At 37.3% G+C, this 26,479-nt stretch overlaps 1 protein-coding gene and 1 pseudogene across 1 annotated transcript; both read left to right on the top strand.

Moving 5' to 3' along the window:
* The first annotated feature begins 21,444 nt into the window (after positions 1-21,444).
* Positions 21,445-23,243, top strand: LOC119513136 (annotated as a pseudogene).
* A 1,985-nt stretch (positions 23,244-25,228) lies between these two features.
* LOC119513132 (olfactory receptor 5V1-like) lies at positions 25,229-26,170 on the top strand. The gene has a single exon (XM_037808058.1). The coding sequence runs from the start codon at positions 25,229-25,231 to the stop codon at positions 26,168-26,170; it is 942 nt and encodes a 313-aa protein (XP_037663986.1).
* The last annotated feature ends 309 nt before the right edge of the window (positions 26,171-26,479 follow it).

Genomic DNA, 26,479 nt, shown 5'->3' with positions numbered 1-26,479 from the left:
CTACAGGCAGATAGGAAAAGATAGGGGAGAGAGGTTCAGAGAAGAGTATAGAAATGAAGACTATCAGTAAGGATAAAAAGACAGAGAGAGAGAAAAAATAAGGTATGACATATAAAATCCCAAAGACAAAATGGTAGACAGTAGACATTACATTGAGTGAAATTAGCCAGGAACAAAGGACAAGTACTATATGGTCTCACTAATATGAATTGACATTAATGAGCTAACCCTGAAAGTTTAAGTTGAGAACACAGGTTATTGGGAGATAGAAAGAGGGTTGAGATCAGGCATCTGGTACTGAAGGAGTACAGAAATGTTCAACAGGATTGATTGTATAGATCCAGAAAGAGAGAGCACAATACTGTGTGATAGTAGCACAATATTGTAAGTACTATAAACAAAGATGAGTGTGAGTATGGGTGAAAGAGGGATACTAGAGGCATGTATGATACCAGAAAGAAAGATAGAGGATAAAGACTGGGACTGTTTAACTTAGTGAAGTCTAGAGTGGCCAATGATTGTGATTATATGTACTAATATGAGAATGTTTCTACATGAGGGAACAAATGAATGTCAACAATGCAAGGTGTTGAAAACTGGATGGTATACAGGAAAAACTGCAATCAATCTAACTAGAATCCATCGTTAACAGTAGCATTGTAATATGCTTCCATTAATTGGGACAAAGGCAATATACCAAACCTAAATGTCTATAAGAGGGGGATATAATGGAGTAGTATGGGATTCTTGTTGTTGTTGTTGTGTGACCTTTTCATTGTATTTTATTTTATTTTTTGTCTATTTTTTCCTCATTTTTTTCCTCCTCTTCCTCTTTCATTGTGGAAGAAATGGAAATATCCTCATATAGATTGTGGTGGTAAATGCATAACAATATGATTACACCAGGAATCATTGATTTTCTACTTAGGATAGATTGTATGGGGTGTGAATAAAACTGTTTAAAAAACAAACAGAGGGATACAAGTGCTGGAGAAAATGTGGAAAGAGAGATGTACCTATTCACTGTTGGTAGGGAAGCAGAACAGTGCAGCCCATGTGGTGGGCAGTGTGGTGCTTCCTCAGGAAGCTAGGTATGGGGTTGCCATATGGTCCTGCAATCCTGTTATTGGTTATATTCTTGGAGGAACTGAGAGTGGGGACACAAATGGAGATTTGTGGAGAGATCCAAAATGGTGGATTAGGAAAGACAGAGGAAAATTCTCCTCCATGAAAAACACTAGATAAAAGAAAGAAAGTGCTCCAGAATACTGGTTCCAGGGTCCCACTGGCTGGGCAAAGACTTATATTTCTGTGGTGATTGAGCAACTGGAGAAGCAAAGAACCTGTGTTTGGAATCATGTAAGTCTTTGATCTGGAGAGCTGCTGGGAAAATGACAGCCAGAATTGCATTGCAGTTGGAGGTGGGTCAGAGTGGGACCCAGGGAGTGGCCAGGGAGACAGCAGCAGGAGCTGAAGTTGAGAGCAGAGGGGAGTGCCTTCCATGCCCTAAGCACATGACTAGGTAACTCGTGTGGCTGGTAGCCCTTTGCATACCCACAGCTGACAGCCCCTGAGTCAGGGACAAGCCACAGCAGCAAGTGGATGATTGTGGAAGTGGGTTATTTTCCACGCCCTGTGCAACCATCTTTGAAGTGGGCTGGGAGCCATCCCTTCACAGGGCTATGGCTGAGAGCCTTCTCAAGGGAACTTGGGATTCAGCTAGTTTGTGACAGCACAACTCCTCCCTACCTGTGGGGTACCCAGTTGAGAGGCAGGACAGTTGCACAGAAGTGACAGGAGCCCTGCACCAAGCCAGGGACTTGTGGGTCCAGAGCAGAGAGGGACTGAGGGTAGTCTGAGCTGAAGGCAGGGGGACACCTGCTACAGCCCCAGGGTATCATAGCTGCAACCCCAGGAAAGGTTCAGCATACTGGGTCTGAAAATCCTATTCCCTGCCAAAATTCACAGGGCACAAAACGAATCACAGGGCTGGAGGTTCCCATTGCACATGGAAAATTGGGGCACTGATTGGACAGCCACATAGTTTGGACCCCCACTTGCTATATAACTGAAGTTGGGGAGATCTGGATTGAGGATAAGAGGTGGCTCTGCAGTGCCATCTGCTGGTAGGTCAGGGCAAGTGCACTGCATCAAGCTGTAGCTCTGTCAAATTATAGATAATTGCTTAAATAACCTTCCATATCCTAAAAGAACCCTATCAAGATAAACAAATGCCAAGAGGTCAAAAACAACAGAAAATTATGAAGCATATGAAGAAACCAGAAGATATGGATAACCCAAATGACTAAATTAAAAAATCAGAGGAGATACAGAACTTGGAGAAATTAATCAAAGAAGCAATCACAAACACCAATACCATGGATCAAGAAATAAGGGACATCAAGAAGACCCTAGAAGAGCATAAAGAAGAATTTGCAAGAGTAAATAAAATAATAGATGGCCTTATGGAAATAAAAGAAACTGTTGATCAAATTAAAAAGATTCTTGATACACACAGTACTAGCTAAGAGGAAGCTGAGGAAAGAATAAGCAAAGTGGAAGAGTGCAGGCTGGAAAGTGAAAGCACAAAAGAAAAATGGAGTAAAAAAATCAAAAAATTCAAAATGGATCTCAGAGATATGACAGATAACATGGATCACACAAATGTAAGAATCATTGGTGTTCCAGAAAGGAAAGAGAAGGGTAAAAGAATAGGAAGAATATTCAAAGACATTGTTGGAGAGAACTTCCCAACCCTTCTAAATGACATAAATATGCACATGATAGATGCCCAGCAAACTCCAAACAGAATAAATCCAAAAAAAAACCCCACTCTGAGACATATTCTGATCAGATTGTCAAATGCTGAAGAGAAGGAGAAATTTCTGAAAGCAGAAAGAGAGAAGCAATTCACCACATACAAGGGAAACAACATAAGCCTAATTAGTGACTACTCAGCAGCCACCATGGAGGCAAGAAGGCAGTGGTATGAAATATTTAAAATTCTGGAAGAGAAAAATTGCCAACCAAGAATTCTTTATCCAGCAAAGCTTTCCTTCAAATTTGAGGGAGAGTTTAAAATCTTCACAGACAAACAAATTCTGAGAGAATTTGCTAACAAGAGACCTGCCCTACAAGAAATACTGAAGGGAGCCCTACCAGCTGAGAAAAAAATAAAGGAGAGAGAGATATGGAGAAGAGCACAGAACTAAAGAGTTTTAGTAAGGATACATTAAAGGAAATAAAGAGGGGGGATTTATATTTGTATCTGTCAGATAAAACTGAAGGATATAATGGCTGATTCAAGAACTGCCTTCACAGTAATAACATTGAATGTGAGTGGGTTAAGTTCCCCAATTAAAAGGTATAGACTGGCAGAATGAATTAAAAAATATGAATCATCAATATGTTGCTACAAGAGACTCATCTTAGACCCAGAGACACAAAGAAATTGAAAGTGAAAGAATGGAAAAAAAAAATCCATGAAAGCTACAGCCAAAAGAAAGCAGGAGTAGCAATATTAATCTCAGATAAAATAGACTTTAAATGTAAGGATGTCATAAGAGATAAAGAGACACTATATACTAACAAAAGGGACAATTCAACAAGAAGAAATAACAATCATTAATGTCTATGCATCCAATCATGGGGCTGCAAAGTACATGAGACAAACATTGGCAAAACTGAAGGAAGCAATAGATAATTCCACAATAATTGTGGGAGACTTCAACACATCACTATTTCCTATAAATAGATCAACCAGACAGTGGAACAATAAGGAAACTGAAAAACTAAACAATGTGATAAATTATTTTGACTTAACAGATATACAGAGAGCATTAAATCTCAAATCACCAGGATATTCAGTTTCTTCTAGTGCCCATAAATGTTTCTCCAGAATCAATCATATGCTGAGCCATAAAACAAGCCTCAATAAATTTAAAAAGATTGAAATTATTCAAAGCACATTCTCTGATCACAATAGAAAACAACTAGAAGTCAATAACCATCAAAGATTTAGAGCATTCACAAATATCTGGAGGTTAAACAACACATTCCTAAACAATCAGTGGGTTAAAGAAGAAATAGCAAGAGAAAGAGCTAAATATCTAGAAATGAATGAAAATGAGAGTACAACATATCAAAACTTACGGGAAGCAGCAAAGGCAGTATTGAGGGGGAAATTTATAGCTCTAAATGCATACCTTAAAAGGGAAGAAAGAGCTAAAACCAAAGAACTAACAGAACAACTGAAAAAACTAGAAAATGAACAACAAACTAATCCTAAACCAAGCAGAAGAAAAAAAATAACAAGGATTAAAGTGGAAATAACTGACATAGAGAACAAAAAAAAAAACAATAGAGAGAATAAATAAAAGCAAAAATTGGTTCTTTGAGAAGATCAACAAGATTGACAAGCCCTTAGTGAGACTGACAATATAAAAAAGAGAGAAGACCCAAATAAACAAAATAATAAATGAGAGAGGAGACATTGCTGCAGATACCAAAGAAATTTAAGAAATTATAAGAGGATACTATAAGCAACTGTATGCAAACAAACTAGATAATGTAGAAGAAATGGACAATTTCCTGGAAACACATGAACAATCTAGACTGTCCAAAGAAGAAATAGAAGACCCCAACAAACCAATCACAAGCAAAGAGATCCAGTCAGTCATTAAAAAGCATCTCACAAATAAATGACCAGGGCCAGTTGGCTTCACAGGGGAATTCTACCAAACTTTCCAAAAAGAACTGACAACAATCTTACTTAAACTCAAAACATTGAAGAAAATGGAACACTACCTAACTCATTTTATGAAGCTAACATTACTCTACTACCAAAAGCAGTTAAAGATACTGCAAGAAAGGAAGACTACAGGGCAATCTCCCTCATGAATATAAACACAAAAATTCTCAATGAAATAATTGTAGATAGAATCCAAAGACACATTAAAAAAATCATACACCATGACCAAGTGGGTTTCATTCCAGGCATGCAAGGATGGTTCAACATAAGAAAATCAATCAACATAATACAACACATTAACAAATCAAAAGGGAAAAATCAAATGATCATCTGAATAGATGCTGAAAATGCATTTGACAAAATCCAGCATTTTTTTTTCATAAAAACACTTCAAAAGGTAGGAATTGCAGGAAACTTCCTTGATGTGATAATGGGAATATGTGGAAAACCCACAGCCAGCACAGTACTCAATGATGAGAGACTGAAAGCCTTCCCTCTAAGATCAGGAATGAGGTAAGCATGCCACTGTCACCACTGTTGTTCAACATTGTGCTAGAAGTGCTAGCCAGAACAATCCACCAAAACAAAGAAACAAAAGGCATCCAAATTGGAAAGGAAGAAGTAAAACTGTCATTATTTGCAGATGATATGATCTTTTGTTTGGAAAACCCTGAGAAATCAACACCACCACTACTTTAGCTAATAAACAAATTTAGCAAATAGCAGAATACAAAATTAATGCACATAGCCAATAATGCTCCTATATATTAGAAATTCTCTAACTGAAGAGACACTCAAGAAAAAGATTACATTTTCAATAGCAACTAAAAAATCAAGTACCTAGTAATAAACTTAACCAAAGATGTAAAAGACCTATATAGAGAAAATTACATAACTTTACTAAAAGAAATAGAAGGGGACCTAAAAAGATTGAAAAATATTCTGTGTTCAAGAATAGGAAGACTAAATGTCATTAAGATGTCAATTCTACCCAATCTCATCCACAGATTCAATGCAATTCCAATCAAAATTCCAGCAACCTACTTTGCAGACTTGGAAAAGCTAGTTATAAAATTTATTTGGAAGGGGAAAATGCCATGAATAGCTAAAAACATTCTAAAAAAGAAAAGCAAAGTGGAAGGACTTACACTTCCTGACTTTGAAGCTTACTATAAAGCCACAGTAGTCAAAACAGCATGGTACTGGCACAAAGATAAACATATTGATCAATGTAATTGAATTGAGAATTCAGAGAAAGACCCCCAGATCTATGGTCAACTGATTTTTTATAAGGCCCCTGTGCCAGTTTGAATGTATTATGTCCCCCAAATGCCATTATCTTTGATGTAATCTTGTGTGGGCAGACCTACCAGTTTTGATTAGATTGTGATTCTTTGAGAGTTTCCATGGAGATGTGCCTCACCCAACTGTGGGTGATGACTCTAATTGGATAATTTCCATGGAAGTGTTGCCCCACCCATTCCAGGTGGGTCTGAATTAAATAACTGGAGTACTATATAAGCTCAGACAGAAGGAGCAAGCTTGCTACAGTCAAGAGGGACACTGGGAAGAAAGCACAGGAGCTGCAGATGAGAGACAGTTTGAAGACGGCCATTAAAAGCAGACTCTTGCTCTGGAGAAGCTGAGAGAGGACAAATATGCCAAGTGCAACTAAGAGTGACATTTTTGAGGAACTGCAGCCTAGAGAGGAATATCCTGGGAGAAAGCCATTTTGAACCAGAACTTTGGAGCAGACGCCAGCCACGTGCCTTCCTAGCTAACAGAGGTTTTCCAGACACCAGTGGCCATCCTCCAGTGAAGGTACCTGATTGCTGATGTGTTACCTTGGACACTTTATGGCCTTAAGACTGTAACTGTGTAACCAAATAAACCCCCCTTTATAAAAGCCAATCCATCTCTGGTGTTTTGCATTCTGGCAGCATTAGCAAACCAGAGCAGCCCCCAAACCACTGATCTGGGACACAAACATAACTGTCTCTTCAACAAATGGGGCTGGGAGAACTGGATATCCACATCCAAATGAATGAAAGAGGATCCTTACCTCACACCCTACACAAAAATTAACTCAAAGTGGACTAAAGACCTCAATATAAAAGACAACACCATGAAACTCCTAAAAGATAATGTGGGGAATCATCTTCAAGACCTTGTATTAGGAGGTCACTTCTTAGACCATATACCCAAAGCACAAGCAACAAAAGAAAAAATAGATAAATGGGAACTCCACAAAATAAAAAGCTTCTGTACCTCAAAGGAATTCATCAAAAAAGTGAAGAGGCATCCAACTCAATGGGAAAAAAATTTGGAAACCATATATCTGTCAGAAGACTGATATCTTGCATATATAAAGAAATCCTACAACTGAATGACAATAGTACAGACAGCCCAATTATAAAATGGGCAAAAGCTATGAAAAGACAGTACTCTGAAGAGGAAATACAAATGGCTAAAAAACATGAAAAAATGTTCATCTTCACTAGCTATTAGGGAGATGCAAATTAGGACCACAATGAGTTATCATTGCACACTAATTAGAATGGCGGCCATTAAACAAACAGGAAACTACAAATGCTGGGAGAGGATGTGGAGAAATTGGAACTCTTATTCATTGTTGATGGGACTGTATAATGGTACAACCACTCTGGAAGACAGTCTGGTGGTTCCTTAGAAAACTAGATATTGAGTTACCCTTCAATCCAGCAATTTCACTTCTTGGTGTATATCCAGATGATCTGAAAGCAGTGACATGAACAGATATTTGCACACCAATGTTCATAGCAGCATTATTCACAATTGCCAAGAAATGGAAACAACCCAAATGTCCTTCAACAGATGAGTGGATAAACAAAGTGTGGTGTATACACATGATGGAATACTATGCGGCAATAAAAAGGAACGAGTTTGTGAAACAACATGGATGAATCTTGAAGACAGAATGCTGAGTGAAATAAGCCGGACACAAAAAGAGAGATATTGTATGTTACCACTAATGTGAACTCTGTGAAAAATGTAAAATAAATAGTTTATATTGTAGAATGTAGGGGACCTAGAGATAGCAACTAGTGAAGGGGGAATGATAATCTAATAAAAACAGATAAGCTATTGAGGGTAATCTCAATGTTATGGGAATGCCCAGGAATGACTATAGTTTACAAACTTGCTTGGGTATGGTAAGATCATGTTGGAAGCAATATAGCTATTTTAGCTTTTTTGTTTTTGTTATTCCTTTGTTTTTTTAGGGTTTGTTAATTTTCTTGGGGTGTGGTAGGGACATGTTAGAAGCAATACAGTTATTTTAGGTTATTTGTTTTTCTTAATCCTTTGTTTTGTTTTGTTTGAACTGTTTTTTTTTAATTTTTTTTTGATAAAGTAAAAAAACGCATTGCATTAAAAAAATTAGCTTGAATATAGTTATTTAGGTTATTTGGTTTTTCTTATACCTTTGTTTGATTATGATTTATTAATTTTCTTGGGGTATTGTAAGGAACATGTTGGAAGCAATGTAGTTATTTTAGGTTATTTGTTTTTCTTATTCCTTTGGATATGGTTAATTAATTTTCTTGGGGTATGGTAGGAACATCTTGGAAGCAAAGTAGTTATTTTAGGTTATTTGTTTTTCTTAATCCTTCGCTTCGTTTTGTTTAAAATGTGTTTTTTTGTTGTTTGTTTTAATTTTTCCATAAATAAAGTTTTAAAAAAATGGAGATTTGCACACTGCTGTTTGTGACAGCAGTATTCACGATTTTCAGTGGGTGGAGGTGGCCTAAGGGTACATTGGCTGATAAACCGAATGTGAACTGTGGTGTATACATACAATGGAATATTGAGCAGTGGCAAAAAGGAATGAAGTTGTGAGGTATGCAACCAGGTGAATGGACCTTGAGGACAGTAGCTTGAATGAAATAAGCCACAAATGAAAAGACAAACATTATAATGCCTCACAAATATGGACTAACAATAATGTGGAAACTCTGAGAATTGAATCTTGGAGCAGGGGTTATCAGGAGAAGGCTTATGTAAAAGCTCCTAGACTGTATACTCTTACAGCAATCACATCTATTCATGAGTTAAAAAACACATGAAAAAATGTTCATCTTCACTAGCTATTAGGGAGATGCAAATTAGGACCTAATTTATTAGATATAAATTCTGAGATGCTGAGCTGTTTGTGTGTGACCTGGTCAGTCCCTGGAGCTTTAAGTGTCTGTGTGGTGTCTGGGACTCAGAGCCAGAATTCGGCAGCTGTGAATGTCAGCATTGCCCCATGCAGCAAATTTTAAAGAGGCTGAAAAGAAGATCAGAATTCAATTGGATATATGAACGAAATGGACTTGATTGAGACTGGGTTAGATCAGACTAAAGGGTAGAAGATGATCTTAACTGTGTTTTAAAACTTTGGTTTCTGTGTGGGACCAAAGGAAGAGATGTTTATTTGGTGCAAAATCTATATTTTTGTAGCACACTATATAATTTAACGTGTATGGTCAGTTTACTCAAACAACATAATTACATGGAACCTTGAATAGGTAGTGAGATCTGGTTGCTTTGTGCAGGTTAGTTTGAAGTCCTGATACATCCCAGAGTAATTTGGGCAGAGTAAAAAGTATTTGCAAAGCCCCCTTGAGGGACTGGGGCACAATGTGGAAATATTAAACTTCCCCAGCTGGGGAATTCCTAATATTCTTGTCAGTATTGGGGACTACCAGTTTAGTAGGCTGAGCCCTTGATCTTGGGGCTTGCCGTTACGACGCTTGTTACCGCAAAAGAAAGGCTAAGCCTACTTATAATTATGCCTGAGAGTCACCCCAAGAGAAGCTCTTTTGTTGCTCCGATGTGGCCTCTCTTTCTAAACCAACTTGGCAGGTAAACTCACTGCCCTCCCCACTATGGGGGACATGACTCCCAAAGGTGAAAATCTCCCTGGCAATGCAGGATATGATACCCTGGGATGAGCCTGGACCTGGCATCATGGGATTGAGAACATTTTCTTGACCAAAAGGGGGATGCGAAATGAAATGAAATAAAGTTTCAGTGGCTGAGAAATTTCAAATGGAGTCAAAAGTTCACTCTGGTGGGCACTCTTATGCATTATATAGATATCCCTTTTTAGGTTTTAGTGGATTGGAATAGCTAGAAGGAAATACCTGAAACTATCAAACTGCAACCCAGTAGCCTTGACTCGAAGATTATTGTATAACGATGTAGCTTACATGGGGTGACAGTGTGATTGTGAAAACCTTATGGATCGCACTCTCAGTGTATGGATGGATGAGTAGAAAAATGGGGACAAAAACTAAATGAAAAATAGGGTGGGATGGGGGAATGATTTGGGTGTTCTTTTTTACTTTTTTTTTCTTCTTTTTATTTTTTCCGGTATAAGGAAAATGCTCAGTAATAGACTGGGTTGATGAATGCACAGCTATATGATGGTACTGTGAACAGTTGATTGTATACCATGGATGATTGTATGGTATGTGATTGTATGGTATGTGAATATATCCCAATAAAACTGAATTTTAAAAAATGCCATGAGGGGAAAAAAAAACCTTATGGCTCACACTCCCTTTACCCAGTGTATGGAGAAATAAGTGGAAAAATGGGGACAAAATGTAAACAAACAATAGGGGGAAAGGAAGGATATGGGATGTTTGGGTGTTGTTTTTTACTTTTATTTTTATTCTTATTTTTATTTTTTGGAGTAATGAAAATGTTCAAGAACTGATTGTGGTGATGAATGCACAACTATATGATGATACTGTGAACAACTCTTATGCACTTTGGTTGATTGTATGGTATGTGAATATATTTCAATAAAATTGCATTTAAAAAATTTATTACCCTAAGATGTAACTACTATTCTCACTTAATCACCATAGATTAGTTTTGCCTCTTTTTGAACTTAATTTAATTGGAAACATCAAGTTAATATATGCTTTCTATGTCTGGATTCTTCATTCAGGAAATGTTCTTTAGATTCATCATTGTTTATACATGTATCAGAAACTCATGTTTTTAAAAATAATTGTGTAGCATTCCACTGTAATTGTTATGTATTCTCCTGTTGATAGGTATATTGTTAATTTCTAGTTTGAGCTATTATAAATATATTTGTTTTGAACATCCTCATACAAGTGCTTTTGTGAGCACATGCACTCATTTTTCATAAGCACATGCCTAGGAGTGGAATTGCTGGATCATAGATTAACTATATGCTTGACTTTATTAGAAAGTGTTGAAAAGTTTTCAAAATTGTTTTTATATACTTCTAGTTTCAGCTCAGAGATTTAGAGAGCTAGAAAGAGCATTTTTTTCCCCCAGCATTACAACAAAAACAAAGCTGGACAAAGTGCAAATTACTGACTTTCATTTAACCCATCAGGGAACAGTTTGCAGGGTAAATAACTAAATAGAAAACTGGGGAAAGATAGACTCTTGCCAGGAGAAATAGGTCCTAAGCATTTTGTAACCTGGAGGAGAAGACATGAGATATCACATAAGTTGGTAAGAAGATTCAGTTAAAACATTTTAAGGAATTGCTAAATTCTAAATGTGGGCCAGTGTGCAAATATGAAGTCTCTGGGGGCATAGACATAAGAGGATTTGCACCCTCTTGTTTTTCCTGCATGAACTCCGTCAGATACACACAGGGAAGATTGGGAAGAATCATGGGAAAGCTTTCCTAATGGTACTGTCTGGGGGATGGAGGTGGGAACAGCAATCACTGCCCAAACTCCCCCCAGACCTATTTCCCCTAAGAACAAAATCTGTAATCTGCAGGGGCAAGAGCAACAAAAACTGTCACATTAGGGCACTGTGGAAACCCATTGCAGCTGGGGGAAAGGAATAGGAGCAAAAGAAGTTTTACCCTTCAGGAGGGGCTGGAATGCCTGCCAGGCCCAGCACTGTAGCTGCAGGAGGGGCAGCATCAGTTGTGAAGGCCACACCCCCAAGACCCAGGTTCACAATATCCAAGACAGGTTTAACCAGAATATCAGAGAATGCTCCTCCACTGTGTCCCACCAGCCCACTAACAAACACGCATTGAGTAAAGTTAACAGTGAAATATAGCTGGAATCTTCAACAAATACATTACATCCAGAGAACAATGCAAAATGAAGACTCAAAGCCAAACAGGGAGCAGAAAGCAGGGTTACCTAGCCCCCATTCTAAACAGAATTTGAAGCCTGTGGTGCACTTAGGGTGACTATAGCAGAAACAAGCTTCCAACTCAGCCCAACTCCTGACCAGATTAACGCAACCCCCAACACTGGAAGTGCAGCAAAAAGAAAGACAGTATCAACTGTTCTATAAAATATGCCCAGGTTTCAACAAAAAATTTTGAAGCATATAAAAAGGTAAGAAAAAAGCATAGTCTGGAGAGACAAAGCAGACATTAAAACTGGAGTCAGGTGTGAAAAAAGATGTTAAAACTATCAGACAGGAAATTTAAAATAACTATGATTATGATTAATAGGTTAGAAGCTTTAATGGAAGATCAGACAGGTAAAATTTCAGCAGAGAGATGGAAATAAGCAAAGAAGGATCAAATAGAAATGCTAGAATGAAAAACACAGTAACAGAGATTAACAATGCCCTTTATGGGCTCATCAGATGAAGGAACAATAGGTAAACTTGAAAACAGACCAATATAAATTACCCAAACCAAAATACAAAGAGATACAAGAGTAAAAAACAAGCAACAACAGCAAAAACCCCAGAGGATCCAAGAGCTATTGTGCAATATCAAACATATATTTAATTGGAATCCCAAATGTAGGATTATAAGAAAATACATCTTAACAAATACAGAAAACTCATTCAACAAAGTTAATATCCTTTCATAATAAAAACTCTCAGTAAAGTAAGGACAGAAGATAATTTCCCTAACCTTATTAACAATATCTTAAAAAAAAAAAAGAAAAAAAGAAAAGAAACAACCTACAGCTAACATCATGTTTAATGGTAAAGAACTGAATGCTTTCCCCCTAAGGTGAGTAATGAGGCAAAGATGTTCTCTTTCATGGTGTTGATCACCTTTTCCTAAACTACTGGCCGTTTAGATATATTCTTTTGTGAAGCATCTGTTCATGTCTCTTGCTCAGTTTTCAAATGGGTTATTTGTCTCTTTGTGTTTTTATTACTGATTTATAGATTCTTTATATATTTTGGATATGATTCTTTTGTGAAATCAATATAATATAAATATTTTCCCAAACTCTAGGCTGTTCTTTTTTCTTTAATGGTGTTTTCTGAGGAGCAAAAGTTCTTAATTTTGATAAAGTAAAGGATCAGTGTTGTCATTTAAATAAGTTGGGAGTCAAGATTTTTTCATGCCGATATTCAGTTGCTTCAGCTCCATTTATTTAAAATTGTTCTTAACTCTATTAAATGGTTTTGTGGCTTTGTTGACAATTGGTTGACCATGTGTACAGGTCTATTTCTGAATCCTCTGTTCCATTGTACTCATCTGTCTTTCTTCACAATACTGCCAGTCTATCTTTATTATTTAATATTATACTAATTCTTGAAATCTGGAAGTGTTGGTACTCATTTTTCTTCTTTAAGATTGTCTTGATTATTCTAGGTCCTTTGAAATTCCATATAAACTTTGGAATCAGCTTGTAATTTCCTCAAAAATGACTGCCAGAACTTTGGAATTGCATTGAATCTGTAGGATAACTTTGGTCTTCAAGTTCTCTCAGCAATATTTTGTACTTTACAATGGAGTCATCTTGTAATTCTTTTGTTAAATTAATTCTACATTCCTGCTGATATGTAAAGATTTTACAAGTGATATTGTTTTAAAATTATATTTTTTCAATTGTTTATTATATAAATACAATTGGTCCTTGTAGATTGACACTGCTTCCTGAGATTTTGTTGATTACTTTGCTAATTACTTTTAATTTTCTCCATGCACAATCATGAAATCTTTCAATAAAGGCAGGTTGACATCTTTCTTTCAGTTATTTATACTTTTTATTTATTTTTCTTGCCTTATTGCACTGATTAGGAACTCTAGTACAATTTTATATAGAAATGGTGAAAATAAACATGCTGATTTTTGTTCTTTTGTTACTCAGAAAGCATCACTACTAAATATGAAGATAGCTGTAGGTTTTTTATAGGTAACACTTTACCAGATTGAGGAAGTTAACATCTATTCCCAGTTTGTTGAATGTTTGTAAATGAGTGTTGAATTTTGGCAAATGTTTTTCCAAAAAACATTATTGAAATCTTCATGTATTTTTTCTCCTTTATTCTATTAATGGGAGGATGACAATGATTAATTTTTAAATGTTAGAACACCATGGCATTCCTGGAATTAACCACAAATGTTCAAAGCATATTATCCTTTTTTAAGTATCACTGGATTTTTTTTTTTTCCTAGTATTTTGTTTTGAACTTTTGTGCCTATATCCTTGAAGGATATTAAGTTGTAATTTTCTTTTCTTAAAATGTCCTGATCACATTTTAGTATCAAGATTATGCTAGCATCATTAAAAAGTTGAGAAATAATCCCTCTTTTCCTCTTCTCTAAAGGGTTTTTGTAATATTGTATTGTTTCTTCCTAAAATGTTTTGTGGAATTCACAGTGAAGCTATGTGGGCTTGGATTTTCTTTGAGGAATATTTTTTAATTACAGACTAAATTTCTTATAATGGATATAGGACTATTAAAAATTTCTGTTTCTTATGTTAATATCTTCTTATGTTTTTTGGAAGTTGCGTTTTGCAATAAATTTGTCCATTTTATCTGTTATCAAGTTTATTGGAATAAAATTTTCCTAATTTTTAAATTATCTGTTTACTATTTGATGGATCTATAATTACGTCATGTTTTTTATTGCTAGTTTGTGTTTTTTATTTTCTTGATCAGTCTTGCTAGGTATATATCAATTTTATTAAACTTTTCAAAGAACTGCTTTTTTACATTATTCATTTCCTGCTATTATCTGTTTTCTATTTTATTGATTTCAGCTCTTTATCATTTTTTCTTATATTTTGTTTGGGATTAACTTTATCTTCTATTTCTAACCAATAAGTTAGAAATATTTCTGCCCAATAAGGTAGATAATTGATTCTGAACATTTCTTCTTTTCTAATATAGACATCAAAAGTTTTAGATTTTCCTCTAAGCATTGGTTTAGTTGCACCTCAAAATTTTTGATTTGCTGTTTTCGCTATCATTACATAAAAAATATTATCTATTTCTCTCATAATTTCTTCAGCCCATAGATTTATAGAAATGTTTTCTAAATTTCAAAATATTTGGAGACTTTTCATATAACCCTTGTTATTAATTTCTAATTCAATTACATCGTGGTAGGAGAACAGACTATATATTATTTCAATCCTTTTAGATTTACTGAGATTTGCTTTGTAGCCCAGCACATGGCCTATTTTAGTAAATGCTTCATGTGCACTTATCTAGATGTTTATTTGGCAATTGTTGTTTGTAATGTTCTATAAATGTCAACATGTTGAACTAATTGTGTTATTCTCACATTCTATTACTTATTGAATTTTTTGTCTACTTTTCCTACCACTTAATGAGGAGAATTAAAATCTCCTGCTATGATTGTTAACTTGCCTATTTATTCTTTCATCAATTTTGCTTTACATATTTTGAAGTTATGTTATTAGATTCTTTTATACATTTAAGATTATTACATTTTCTTGATGATTTGATTCCTTTATTATTATGAAATGCCCCTCTTTAGCTTTGGCAATGCTTTCTATCTTAAAGGCTACACATCAACTTTTTTATGCTTAGCATTCGTGGTATATTTGCAACCACCCTTTAATTTGAACATATCCAAGATCATAATATGTAAAATATGCTTCTCATAAAGAGGATATAGTTGGTTCACTTTAAAATCCTATCTGACAATCTTTGTCTTTTTATCGGAGTGTTTAGTACATATTTATTTTCTGGTATTACTGGTATGATTGAATTAGATCTAGTATAATGTTATTCATTTTTTATTTGTCCCTTCTGTCCTTCTTTGTCTTCTTTTAGGTTGTTTCTTTTTCATAATTTGATTTCATCTTCTTTATTGATTTTTGCATATAGCCCTTTAAATTATTTTTTAGTAATTACTCTATGTATTACATTACGCACCATTTACTTAATATGGTCTACCCTGAATTAATATTTTACTGTTTAGTAAACAATACAAGAACATTACAAAATATTTTTCCATTTAGTCTCCCTCCCACCCTTTGTGTTGCTGTTGTTATATATTTCATTTCTGTTACAAGTCCTCCAATATATTATTTTTGTTTTGAATTTTATTATTTTTAAAATTGTTTACATATAGATTATTTTATATTTGCTCATATATTTATCCTTTTTGATTAAATAATTTTTTATTATTCCATTTCAGATATGGGTTTTATTTTAATCCTCATTTTAGACATGGAAATATTAAGCAAAGAGATATTAAGTAATTAGCCTAAGGTAACATAACTAAGGGATGGCAGAGAAGACTTTTTAAAATTTTTTTTAATTGACATTGTTCAGATACCATACAACTACCCAAAGATCCAAAGTGTACAACCAGTTGCCCACAGCACCACCATACAGCTGTGCATCCATCAACATAATTAATTTTTTTTCAATTTTTAAAAATTTTCACTACTCCAGAAAAGAAATAAAGACAAAAAAAAAAAGGAAACTCAGATCTTCCCATACACCTAACCATGCCCCCCTCCATTACTGATTCATAGTTTTGGTATAGTACATTTGTTACTGTTAATGAAAGAATGTTAAAATACTACTAACTGTAGTATATAGTTTGCAATAGGTATATATTTTTTCCCTATATGCCTATTATTAACATCTAGTTATGGTGACATACATTTGGTCTAGTTTGTGAGAGAGATTTCTAATATTTGTATAGTTAATCACGGACATTGTGCACCACAAGATTCACTGTTTTATACATTCCCATCTTTTAACCTCCAACTTTCCTTCTGGTGACATGCATGACTCTGAGCTTACCCTTTTTACCACCTTCACACACCATTCAGCACCGTTAGTTATTCTCACAACATGCTACCTTCACCCCTGTCCATTTCCAAACATTTAAGTTCACCCTAGTTGAACATTCTGCTCATAATAAGCAACCACTCCCCATTCTTTAGCCTCATTTCTATGTCCTGGTAACTCATATTTCATGTCTATGAGTTTACATATTATAATTAGTTCACATCAGTGAGACCCTGCAATATTTGCCTTTATATGTCTGTCTTTTTCACTCAATATACTGCCCTCAAGGTTTCTTCACCAACCCATCTCTTTTAAGATGGTTTTGTTAACACACTATATATTCCATCCTAAGTAAACAATCGTTGGTTCACCATATAGTCACATATTTATGTATTGAGCACCATTGCCACTCTCTATATAAGAATGTCTCCATTTCTTCCACAAAGACAGAGAAAGAGTCAAAGAAGGCAAACAGGCAAAAGAAAAAGGCAAGAGAAAGAGAAAAACAAAAACAAACAAACAAATAAAAAAAAAAACTTCATAGCTAGAAGGTGACAAAAGGAAAGATAGCATTAACCTAAAGTAGAATAAAGACTCAGACAACATCACCAATGCCAGGAGTCCCATACCCTTCCCCTATTCCTCAACCCCCCATATGCATTTAGCTTTGGTGTATTGCCTTTGTTACATTAAAGGAAGCATAATACAATGTTTCTGTTAATTCTAGCCTCTAGTTTGCATTGATTGTATTTTCCTCCCAATCCCACCCTATTTTTAACACGTTGTATTCTAGTTTGCTAATGCTGCTGGGATGCAAAACACCAGAAATAGATTGGCTTTTATAAAAGGGGGTTATTTGGTTACACAGTTACAGTCTTAAGGCCATAAAGTGTCCAAGGTAACACATCAGCAATTGGGTACCTTCACTGGAGGATGGCCAATGGCATCTAGAAAACCTCTGTTTGCTGGGAAGGCATGTACGTGGCTGGCGTCTGCTCCGAAGTTCTGGTTTCAAATGGCTTTCTCCCAGGATGTTCCTCTCTGGGCTGCAGTTCCTCAAAAATGTCAGTCTTAGTTGCATTTGGGGTATTTGTCCTCTCTCAGCTTCTCTGGAGCAAGAGTCTGCTTTCAACAACCGTCTTCAAAATGTCTCTCATCTGCAGCTCCTGTGCTTTCTTCAAAGTGTCCCTCTTGGCTGTAGCTCCTCTTCAAAATGTCACTCACAGCTGCACTGAGTTCCCCCTGCCCGTCAGCTCATTTATATGGCTCCATTGATCAAGGCCCACCCTGAATGGGTGGGGCCATGCCTCCATGGGAATATCTCATCAGAGTTATCATCTACAGTTGGGTGGGATGCATTTCCATGCAAACAACCTAATCCGAATATTCCAACTCAATCCCCACCAATATGTCTGCCCCATAAGATTGCATCAAAGAATATGGCTTTTTCTGGGGGACATAATACATTCAAACCAGCACACCTTGCAATGTTGACATTCATTTGTTCTACCTCATGTAAAAGCATATTTGTACCTTTTATTACAATTGTTGAGCACCCTAGGTTTCCCTTAGTTACACGGTCCCAGTGTTTATTGTTCTTCTTTTGTTCTGGTGTCCCACATGGTCCCAGCCTTCCTCTTTCAATCATATTCACAGTCATCTTTGTCCAGTGTACTTACATTGCTGTGCTACTATCTCCCAACATTGTTTTCCAAATCTCTCACTCCTGTCTTTTCCTTTCTGTCTGCAGTGCTTCCTTTAGTGTTTCCTGTAGAGCAGGTATCTTGTTCACAAACTGTCAATATTTCAGAGAATATTTCAGAGAATATTTCAGAGAATATTTTAAGCTTTCCCTCATATCTGAAGGATAGTTTTGCTGGATATAGGATTCTTCGTTGGTGGTTTTTCTCTTTTAGTATCTTAAATGTATCACCCCACTTCCTTCTCACCTCCATGGTTTCTGTTGAGAAATCCGCACATAGTCTTATCAAGCTTCCTTTGTATGTGATGGATTGCTTTTCTCTTGCTGCTTTCAGGATTCTTTCTTTATCTTTGACATGTGATAATCTGATTCTTAAGTGTCTTGGCATAGGCCTATTCAGATCTATTCTGTTTGGGGTATGCTGTGCTTCTTGGATCCTTAATTTTATGTCTTTCATAAGAGATGGGATATTTTCATTGAGTATTTCCTCTATTATTGCTTCTGCCCCTTTTCCCTTCTCTTCTCCTTCTGGGACACCAATGAAATGTAAATTCTTGCTTTTCATTTTGTCTTTAATTTCCCAGAGACTTTGCTCATATTTTTCCATTCTTTTCTCTATCTGTTCTTTTGTGTGTAGGCTTTCAGGTGCCTTGTTCTCCAGTTCCTAAGTGTTTTCTTCTGCCTCTTGAGATCTGCTGTTGTATGTTTCCAGTGTGTCTTTCATCTCCTGTGTTGCGCCTTTCATTTCCATAGATTCCGCCAGTTGGTTTTTTGAACTTTCAGTTTCTACCTCATGTACGTCCTGTGTTTTCATTATACGGTTCAGCTCTTTCACCAAATCTTCCCTAAACTTTTTGAATTGACTTATTATTAGTTGTTTCAATTCCTGCATCACAGTTGAAGTGCAAGTTTGTTCCCCTGACTGAGCCATAACCTCATTTTTCTTAATGTAGGTTGTAATTTTCTGTTGTCTAGGCATGGTTACCTTGGTTACCCCAATCAGGCCTCCCCGGACCAGAATGGGCTCAGGTTCCAGAAGGAAGAAATATTCAGTATCCAGTTTCCCTGACGGCATGTCTTAGAAAATTGGTACACCCTGTGATGCCTCTGGTCACTGTGCTTTTCTGCCCAGCAGGTAGTGCCTGTTAGCCTGTAATTCTTTATTGGTGTAAGGAGGTGTGGCTGTTTTTCCCCAAGTTCTGAATGAAAGGCAGGTAGTAGAGCTGGGCCCCACCACTTTTCTCTTACAGAAGATAGACCCCCCTAGGGGGAGGTCATTAGCATTTCAATGGTCTCTCTCTGCCTGTGCTATACCCTTGACTGGGTCACAGCACTGGGAACTGAAAATGGCTGATCTGAAAAAGGAACAGAGAGTCCCCTTCAGAGCTAGTCTGAGGTGACCCTCCAGCTCTCCAAGGTCAGTCATCACCCAAAGCCTCTGTCTGCTTCTTGGGGATCCATACCTCGTAGTGAGCAGTTCACACTTGCTAATTAAAACCCCAGTTGGTGCTCAGCTGAGCTATATTCGCTTGCTGGGAGAAAGCTTCTCTCTGGCACCATGAGGCTTTGCAGCTCAGGCTGTGGGGAGAGGGGTCTCCCGATTTGGAGCCGCAGTTTTTACTTGCAGATTTTATGCTGTGATCTCGGGCATTCCTGACAATTCGGATTTGTGTATGATGAGTGGACGGTCATGTTTGTCCCCCCCCCAGTTATTCCAGATTATTTACTAGTTGTTTCTGTTTTTTTTTTTTTTTAAGTTCTTCCAGGGGGACTACTTAGTTTCTACTCCTCTCTATGCAGCCATCTTAGATCCTCCTCCCAGAGATGACTTTTGATCCCAAAAAATCTGGCTCTAGAGTTCACAACTTTAACCAATGTGGTGTAATATGCAAAGAGAGATTTACCTTTTAAACTTAAGCTTAGAGCCCTAGCTCGCACAGGTCCTGCACAAGGTCCTAGGTCATTCCCTAGAAATATGTTCACATGAGTATGCTACTGAAAATTTTGCAGAAGTAAAATTTCATATTTTTAAAAAAGAAACCCCCAAAACTATATGTTTTGAGACTTCACAAACTTGGATCTTTGTCCTGAAGCTATGTGAAAGAATTTGAACTTAATTTGATAAAGAATGGAGGCAACTGAAGGACTTTAAGATAGTAAAGGGTAGATGCATTTTGGAGTTTACAAAAATCACTGCCTAATGTGATATACTAGGGTATGGTTCCCAGTTTAATACTTACTACGTAGAGTTTATAGTGACTGTTCTTCAGGTTGCAGAGCAATGTTGCTGATTAAATTCTTCTGTTCCTTTGGTAGTTCAGGGACATGAATTTGAGGGCACATTTAAAAGACAATTAAGTAATACATATCTGCTGGTGTTCCCAGGATAATTTTTACTATAACTGGTACTTTGTATGAAAGAAATAAAAATAAGCTATATTTTATATTTATTTTGTCTTTAATGAGAATTATTATATAAAAAGCTGATACAGAAAGTAAGATGTTAAAATTTCCCTTATAAAGTTTCCTATTCTAAATATTAAAAGACCATGATGGACTGATATCCACAGGTCAGGAGAGAGAGACAAAGAAGAATAATTAGGCCAAATAGAAAAGAATTAGACTAGATTTTCTCACAGGAAGAATATTTTAAAAATATAGATTCATTCACTCATTCAGCAAATATTTATTGAGCACATACTGTATGCCAGGCAATATCTTAGATATTGGTAATGGAGAGTGAACAAAACTGAGCCCTGACCTCACAGAGCTTATTCTACAAACAGGATCAAACAGAATAATAGAATAAATAATTTCATGCTAGGTAGAGCATAACTTCTACAAATAAAAATAAAGTAGGATTATGGGATATAAAGTGATAGGACTGTTATTTTAATAGACTGTCAGGGAGAGTATTCCTGAGGAGATAGCAGTTCAGAAAGAAAAAAAAAACCTCAATGAAATTAGGAAATGGACCATGCAAATATCTGGGGAACATGATCCTGGCAGAAGAAACATCAAGTACCAACCCCCAGAGCAGGCATATGCTTGGTGTAGGTTTAAAAACAGGAAGAGGGTGGAGAGTACCCAGGAGTCGTGGCCGGTGCCCTTGCACCCGCAGGTGCTGGGGGCGCTGCAGGAGCTGGGTTTCTCGTACGTGATGCCAGTGCAATTAGCAACCATCCCTCTATTCATGAAAAACAGAGTGGCCGCAGAAACGGTCACAGGGAGTGGCAAAACCCTTGCTTTTGTCACCCCCATCCTGGAGATCCTCCTGAGAAGGGAAGAGAAGTTAAGAAAAATCAGGTCGGTGCTATAATCATCACATCCACAGGAGAACTGGCTCTTCAAATAAACAAGGTCCTGTTGCACTGCACGAAGCACTTCCCACAGTTTAGCCAGATTCTTTGGATCGGAGGCAGGAACCCTGGAAAAGATGTTGAGAGGCTTAAGGAACAAGGTGGAAATCTCGTTGTGGCGACTCCAGGTCACTTCGAGGACACGTTCAGAAGGAAGGCCGAGGGGCGGGATATGGCTAGCTGTGCGAAATCCCTTGATGTCCTCGTGTTGTATGAAGCAGACAGACCCTAGGACATGGGATTTGAGTATAAACACCATTCTGGAGATTTTGCCAAAACAGAGAACAGGCCTTTTCTCTGTCACTCAGACACAGGAAGTGGAAAGCGCAGGTGAGAGCAGGCCTCCGGAATCCTGTCTGGATCTCAGTGAAGGAGAAGGGCATGGCAACCAGCACCCAGAAAACCCCATCCCACTTGGAGAACTATTACATGCACCTGCACCAGTGTGGAATACTACAGCAAGGCTCTGGAGGCCCTGATGAGGAACGTGAAGATAATGTGCATCCATGGAAAAATGAAATATAAGTGCAATAAGATCTTCATGGAGTTCTGCAAGTTGCAAAGCAGAATTTTAGTGCACATTGATGTGATGGTTCGGGGAGTAGATATTCCGATATTCCTGAGGTTAACTGGGCTTTGCAGTACGACCTCCCAGCAATGCAAATGCCTTCAGGCATCGCTGCGGCTGCACAGCCGGTATCGGCCATGGCGGCAGTGCCCTGGGGTTCCTCCTCCCCATGGAAGAGTCATACATCAGTTTCCTTGCAACTAACCAGAAATGGCCCCTGCAGGAAATGAAACTGCAGAGAAACACAGATGACCTATTTCCAAAGCTGAGGTCCTCAGCCCTGGCAGACACATCTATGTTTGAAAAGGCAAGGAAAGCTTCTGTGTCATATGTCCAAGCTTACGTAAAGCACGGATGCAACCTCATCTTCAGATTGAAGGACCTTGATTTTGCTCCTCTTGCTCGAGGTTTTGCCCTACTAAGGATGCCCAAGATGCCAGAACTGATAGGAAAGCAGTTTCCAGATTTTGTTCCTGTGGATAGTATTCCATTTAAAGATAAAATTGGAGAAAAGCAGAGACAAAAACAACTGGAGCAACAAAGAAAAGAGAAAACAGAAAATGAAGGGAGAAGAAAATTCATCAAAAACAAAGGTTGGTCAGAGCAGAAAGCCAAAAAAGGAAAAGAAGAAAAAAAAAATGAATGAGAAAAGGAAAAGGGAGGAGGGTTCTGATATTGAAGATGAGGACATGGAGGAACTTCTTAATGATACAAGACTCTGGAAAAGTTAAAAAAAAAAAAAAAAAAGGCAAAGTTACTGAAGAAGAATTTGAGAAGGGATTGTTGGCAATCAGCAAAAGAAAAATCAAGACAGATTTAGATATCTCAGATTTGGAAGATAACTGCTGATTCCAGAGCCTCAGATGTACCTCAAGAGAGAATAGAGAAGGGAATGGAGCTAGAGAATAGAGCAAGCAATTCCCAAACTTGGTGGACAGCTCACTTTTGTTTTCACTGCAAATCAAACCTTCAGTAGAAGGCTATGAAGAATCATGTTTCTGGAAGCTACCCTTTCAGATCTGGGAGAAATGAGAGGATAATTGGTCTTGAAGTAAAACAGAAAAAATATATAAAATTATTTGGGTGTAAATAATAGATGCCCATTAATTTTGATGGGTCATTTATATATAATTAAAAAGCTCATTTTTCTGTGGATATTTTATACTTATTTTTAAATATAAAGATACAAAAACAAAACAAACAAACAAACAAAAAAAAAAACGCAGGAATTGCCCGGTGCAGCTCAAGCTTAATGGGCAAAGGTGAGTAATGATTGGAACTAACGTCAGATCCCATTGGTCAGAGGTCAGAGGTCAGATCCCAGGACAAGGTAAGATCTTTGGATTTTACTCTAAATGAGATGGAAAACAACTGGAGGGTTTTGACCATGGGTGTGGCATGATTTAGCTTCATTATGAAAACTCTGGCTGCTGCTCTGTGGAAACAGACTAAATGGAGACAGGGTAGAAGGAAGCTGGGAGAGAGCTGCAGTTGTCTAGGCAAGAGAAAATGGTGGCTTGGACTGGGATATCAGTGGTGAAAGTGGTCATGTTTGTATATATTTGGAAGGTATAGTCAAAGAAAATATTTTGTCTTGAAAATATTTTTGTGTGGATTGAAAATAATAGCAGTGATAGCTGTAGTTGATTGAGCACCTATTATGTAATGAACACACTGTTTATATTATCCCATGTTGCTTATGCCAACAACTGTGATATAGACAGTATTAATATCAGAATTCAAAGAGCAAACTGAGGAACAGAGAAGTCAGCTAAGTTATCCATGGTCTACATCTAATAAGTGGCAGAAGTAGGATTTCAATCTACATGTGCTTTCCACTATATCACCTAGCTTCCAGGTCAAAAATGATACAGAAAACATAGTTCACAAAATGGTTCGCAGATTAGAATGGATAACTTAATAGAAAGTTAGTAATTGTATCAACTTTTTTTCAGGAAACCTGCAAGGTTTTACTGAGGATAAACCTTGGTTTAATAAAGTTTACCTTAATAAGGAAACATACCTAAGTATATATGATTGGTTAAAATTTTTCCAATCTTATAAGCCATGAAAAGATAAATAATCATACTGATAAATATAAAATCATGTACTTTAAAAAGCAAAGACTTAAAATATTCTTCTGAAGAAATAATCAGAGATGCTCATGTATGTTTATGTATGAAAATGTTCATTCCAGTATTTATAATAGCAAAAGGAATGGGTGCAATCTAAGTGTTTAAACAGAGGTGAGATATTAAATTTATCTTGTATAAGGGAACACAATGCATCCTTGGTAAATTGTGTTCTCAATATTTTAAAACTACAAACAGAGATCAAGTTTCATATGCAGAAATAAAAAAAATATAAATGGAATACACTGTAAAGTAGCATTGATTCTTTGAGTGGTTCAATTCTTTTTTTATAACTTTCTGCATTTTCTTAATTTTTTTGTAATGAAAAAATGTTTCTCAGAAAAAATAAGTTGTTTATAAAAAATGCAATGATAGGAGAAGGCTATTACCGAGCCAGTAAAAAATGAGCTCACTCTAACACACGGGTTAGCAGGTTTTAGCAAGTTTTAACCAAGTCTCCATTTATTCCTACCCACCAGAGGCCATGCAAATCCACGCAGGAGCTCCTGAGCCTGAGCTCTCTAGGTGTGCTGAGTGAGAATTCATGGTCTCCCTGAAGACAGCCCTGCACACCTCCCCTCCACTGCCCAGGATGCTCCATGTCCATTGTAATTTGACATGGCCTTGCAAGTTTACAAACCCATTTGAAGTATCCTCTGTACAATCTCATTATGGTTACTTTTTTCTCATTGTTTTCTAGCGATGATGGCCTTTGAAATGAACAATCAAACAGATGTCACTGAATTCATCTTCTTGGGATTTTCCAACCACCCCAAGCTACAGGGGTTGTTTTTCCTGATCTTCCTGGTCATTTACCTGACAACCTTCCTGGGGAACATCCTCATAATAACGGCCACCAGGGTCAGCCCTGCCCTTCACACTCCAATGTATTATTTCCTCAGCAACCTGAGCTTCCTGGACATCTGCTACACATCCACCACCGTCCCAGTCATGCTGGTAAACTTCTTCCGAGAGAGGAAGACCATCTCATACGAGGGCTGCCTCTCCCAGATCTTCTTCCTTGTGACCTGTGCTGGCACTGAGGGTGTCTTGTTGGCTGCTATGGCTTATGACCGCTATGTAGCCATTTGCCACCCTCTTCAATATCCAGTCCTCATGAGCGTGAAGGTCTGTGTGTGTTTGGTGACTGGGTCCTGGCTGTGCGGGCTGATAAATTCCATGACACACACAGTGCTGACAGCCACCCTCACCCTGTGTGGGCCCAACCAGATTAGCCACTTCCTCTGTGACATCCCACTGCTCCTGAAGCTCTCCTGCTCAGACACCTCTGTCAATGAGTCTGTGCTCCACGTGGCCAGTGCCACCATCGGCCTGAGTCCCTGCCTGTTTACCGCAGTGTCCTACATACTCATCATCTCCACCATCCTTAAGATTTCCTCTGCTCAAGGCAGGAGCAAAGCCTTCTCTACCTGTGCCTCCCACCTCGCAGTGGTGATCGTCTTCTTTGGAATGGCCAACTTCAACTATGACCAGCCCCATGAAGGCTACTCACTGGACATGGACATCCTGGTCTCTGTACTCTTTTGTGTTATGACCCCTGTGTTGAACCCCATTATCTACAGCCTGAGAAACAAGGAAGTCAAGGGATCCCTGAGGAAGTTGATTGCTGACCAGAGGTTCTAGAGTGAAATCAATGATTAGCTCAGTGTTTTTCATTTTGGAGTATAATTCTTATTCAGAGAAAAATATGATTATTCTGACTATGATCATCACAGTGCTCTCATAGTATAGCATCTCTTGACAACTGTGTTAAACCATTCCATGAGGATAAATAGCTACACCTGTAGTGAGCCTCACAACTTTTGTGTTCTCTCCAATCCATTGAGATTGTAGAACAATTTTGTCACCCCAAAAAGAAACACTGAACCCATTAGTAGTAATTCCCCATTTCCTCCAAAACCAGCAGTCATAGACTGTCACTAATATACTTTC

This window comes from Choloepus didactylus, chromosome 2 (genome assembly GCF_015220235.1).
Source record: "Choloepus didactylus isolate mChoDid1 chromosome 2, mChoDid1.pri, whole genome shotgun sequence".
NCBI lineage: Eukaryota > Metazoa > Chordata > Mammalia > Pilosa > Megalonychidae > Choloepus > Choloepus didactylus.
The sequence above is the reverse complement of the archived record's forward strand: the minus strand, read 5'-3'. Positions and strand labels throughout refer to the sequence as shown.

Coding starts and splice junctions, on each gene's coding strand:
- LOC119513132 (XM_037808058.1), top strand. CDS start 25,229: ATGATGGCCTTTGAAATGAACAATCAAACAGATGTCACTGAATTCATC.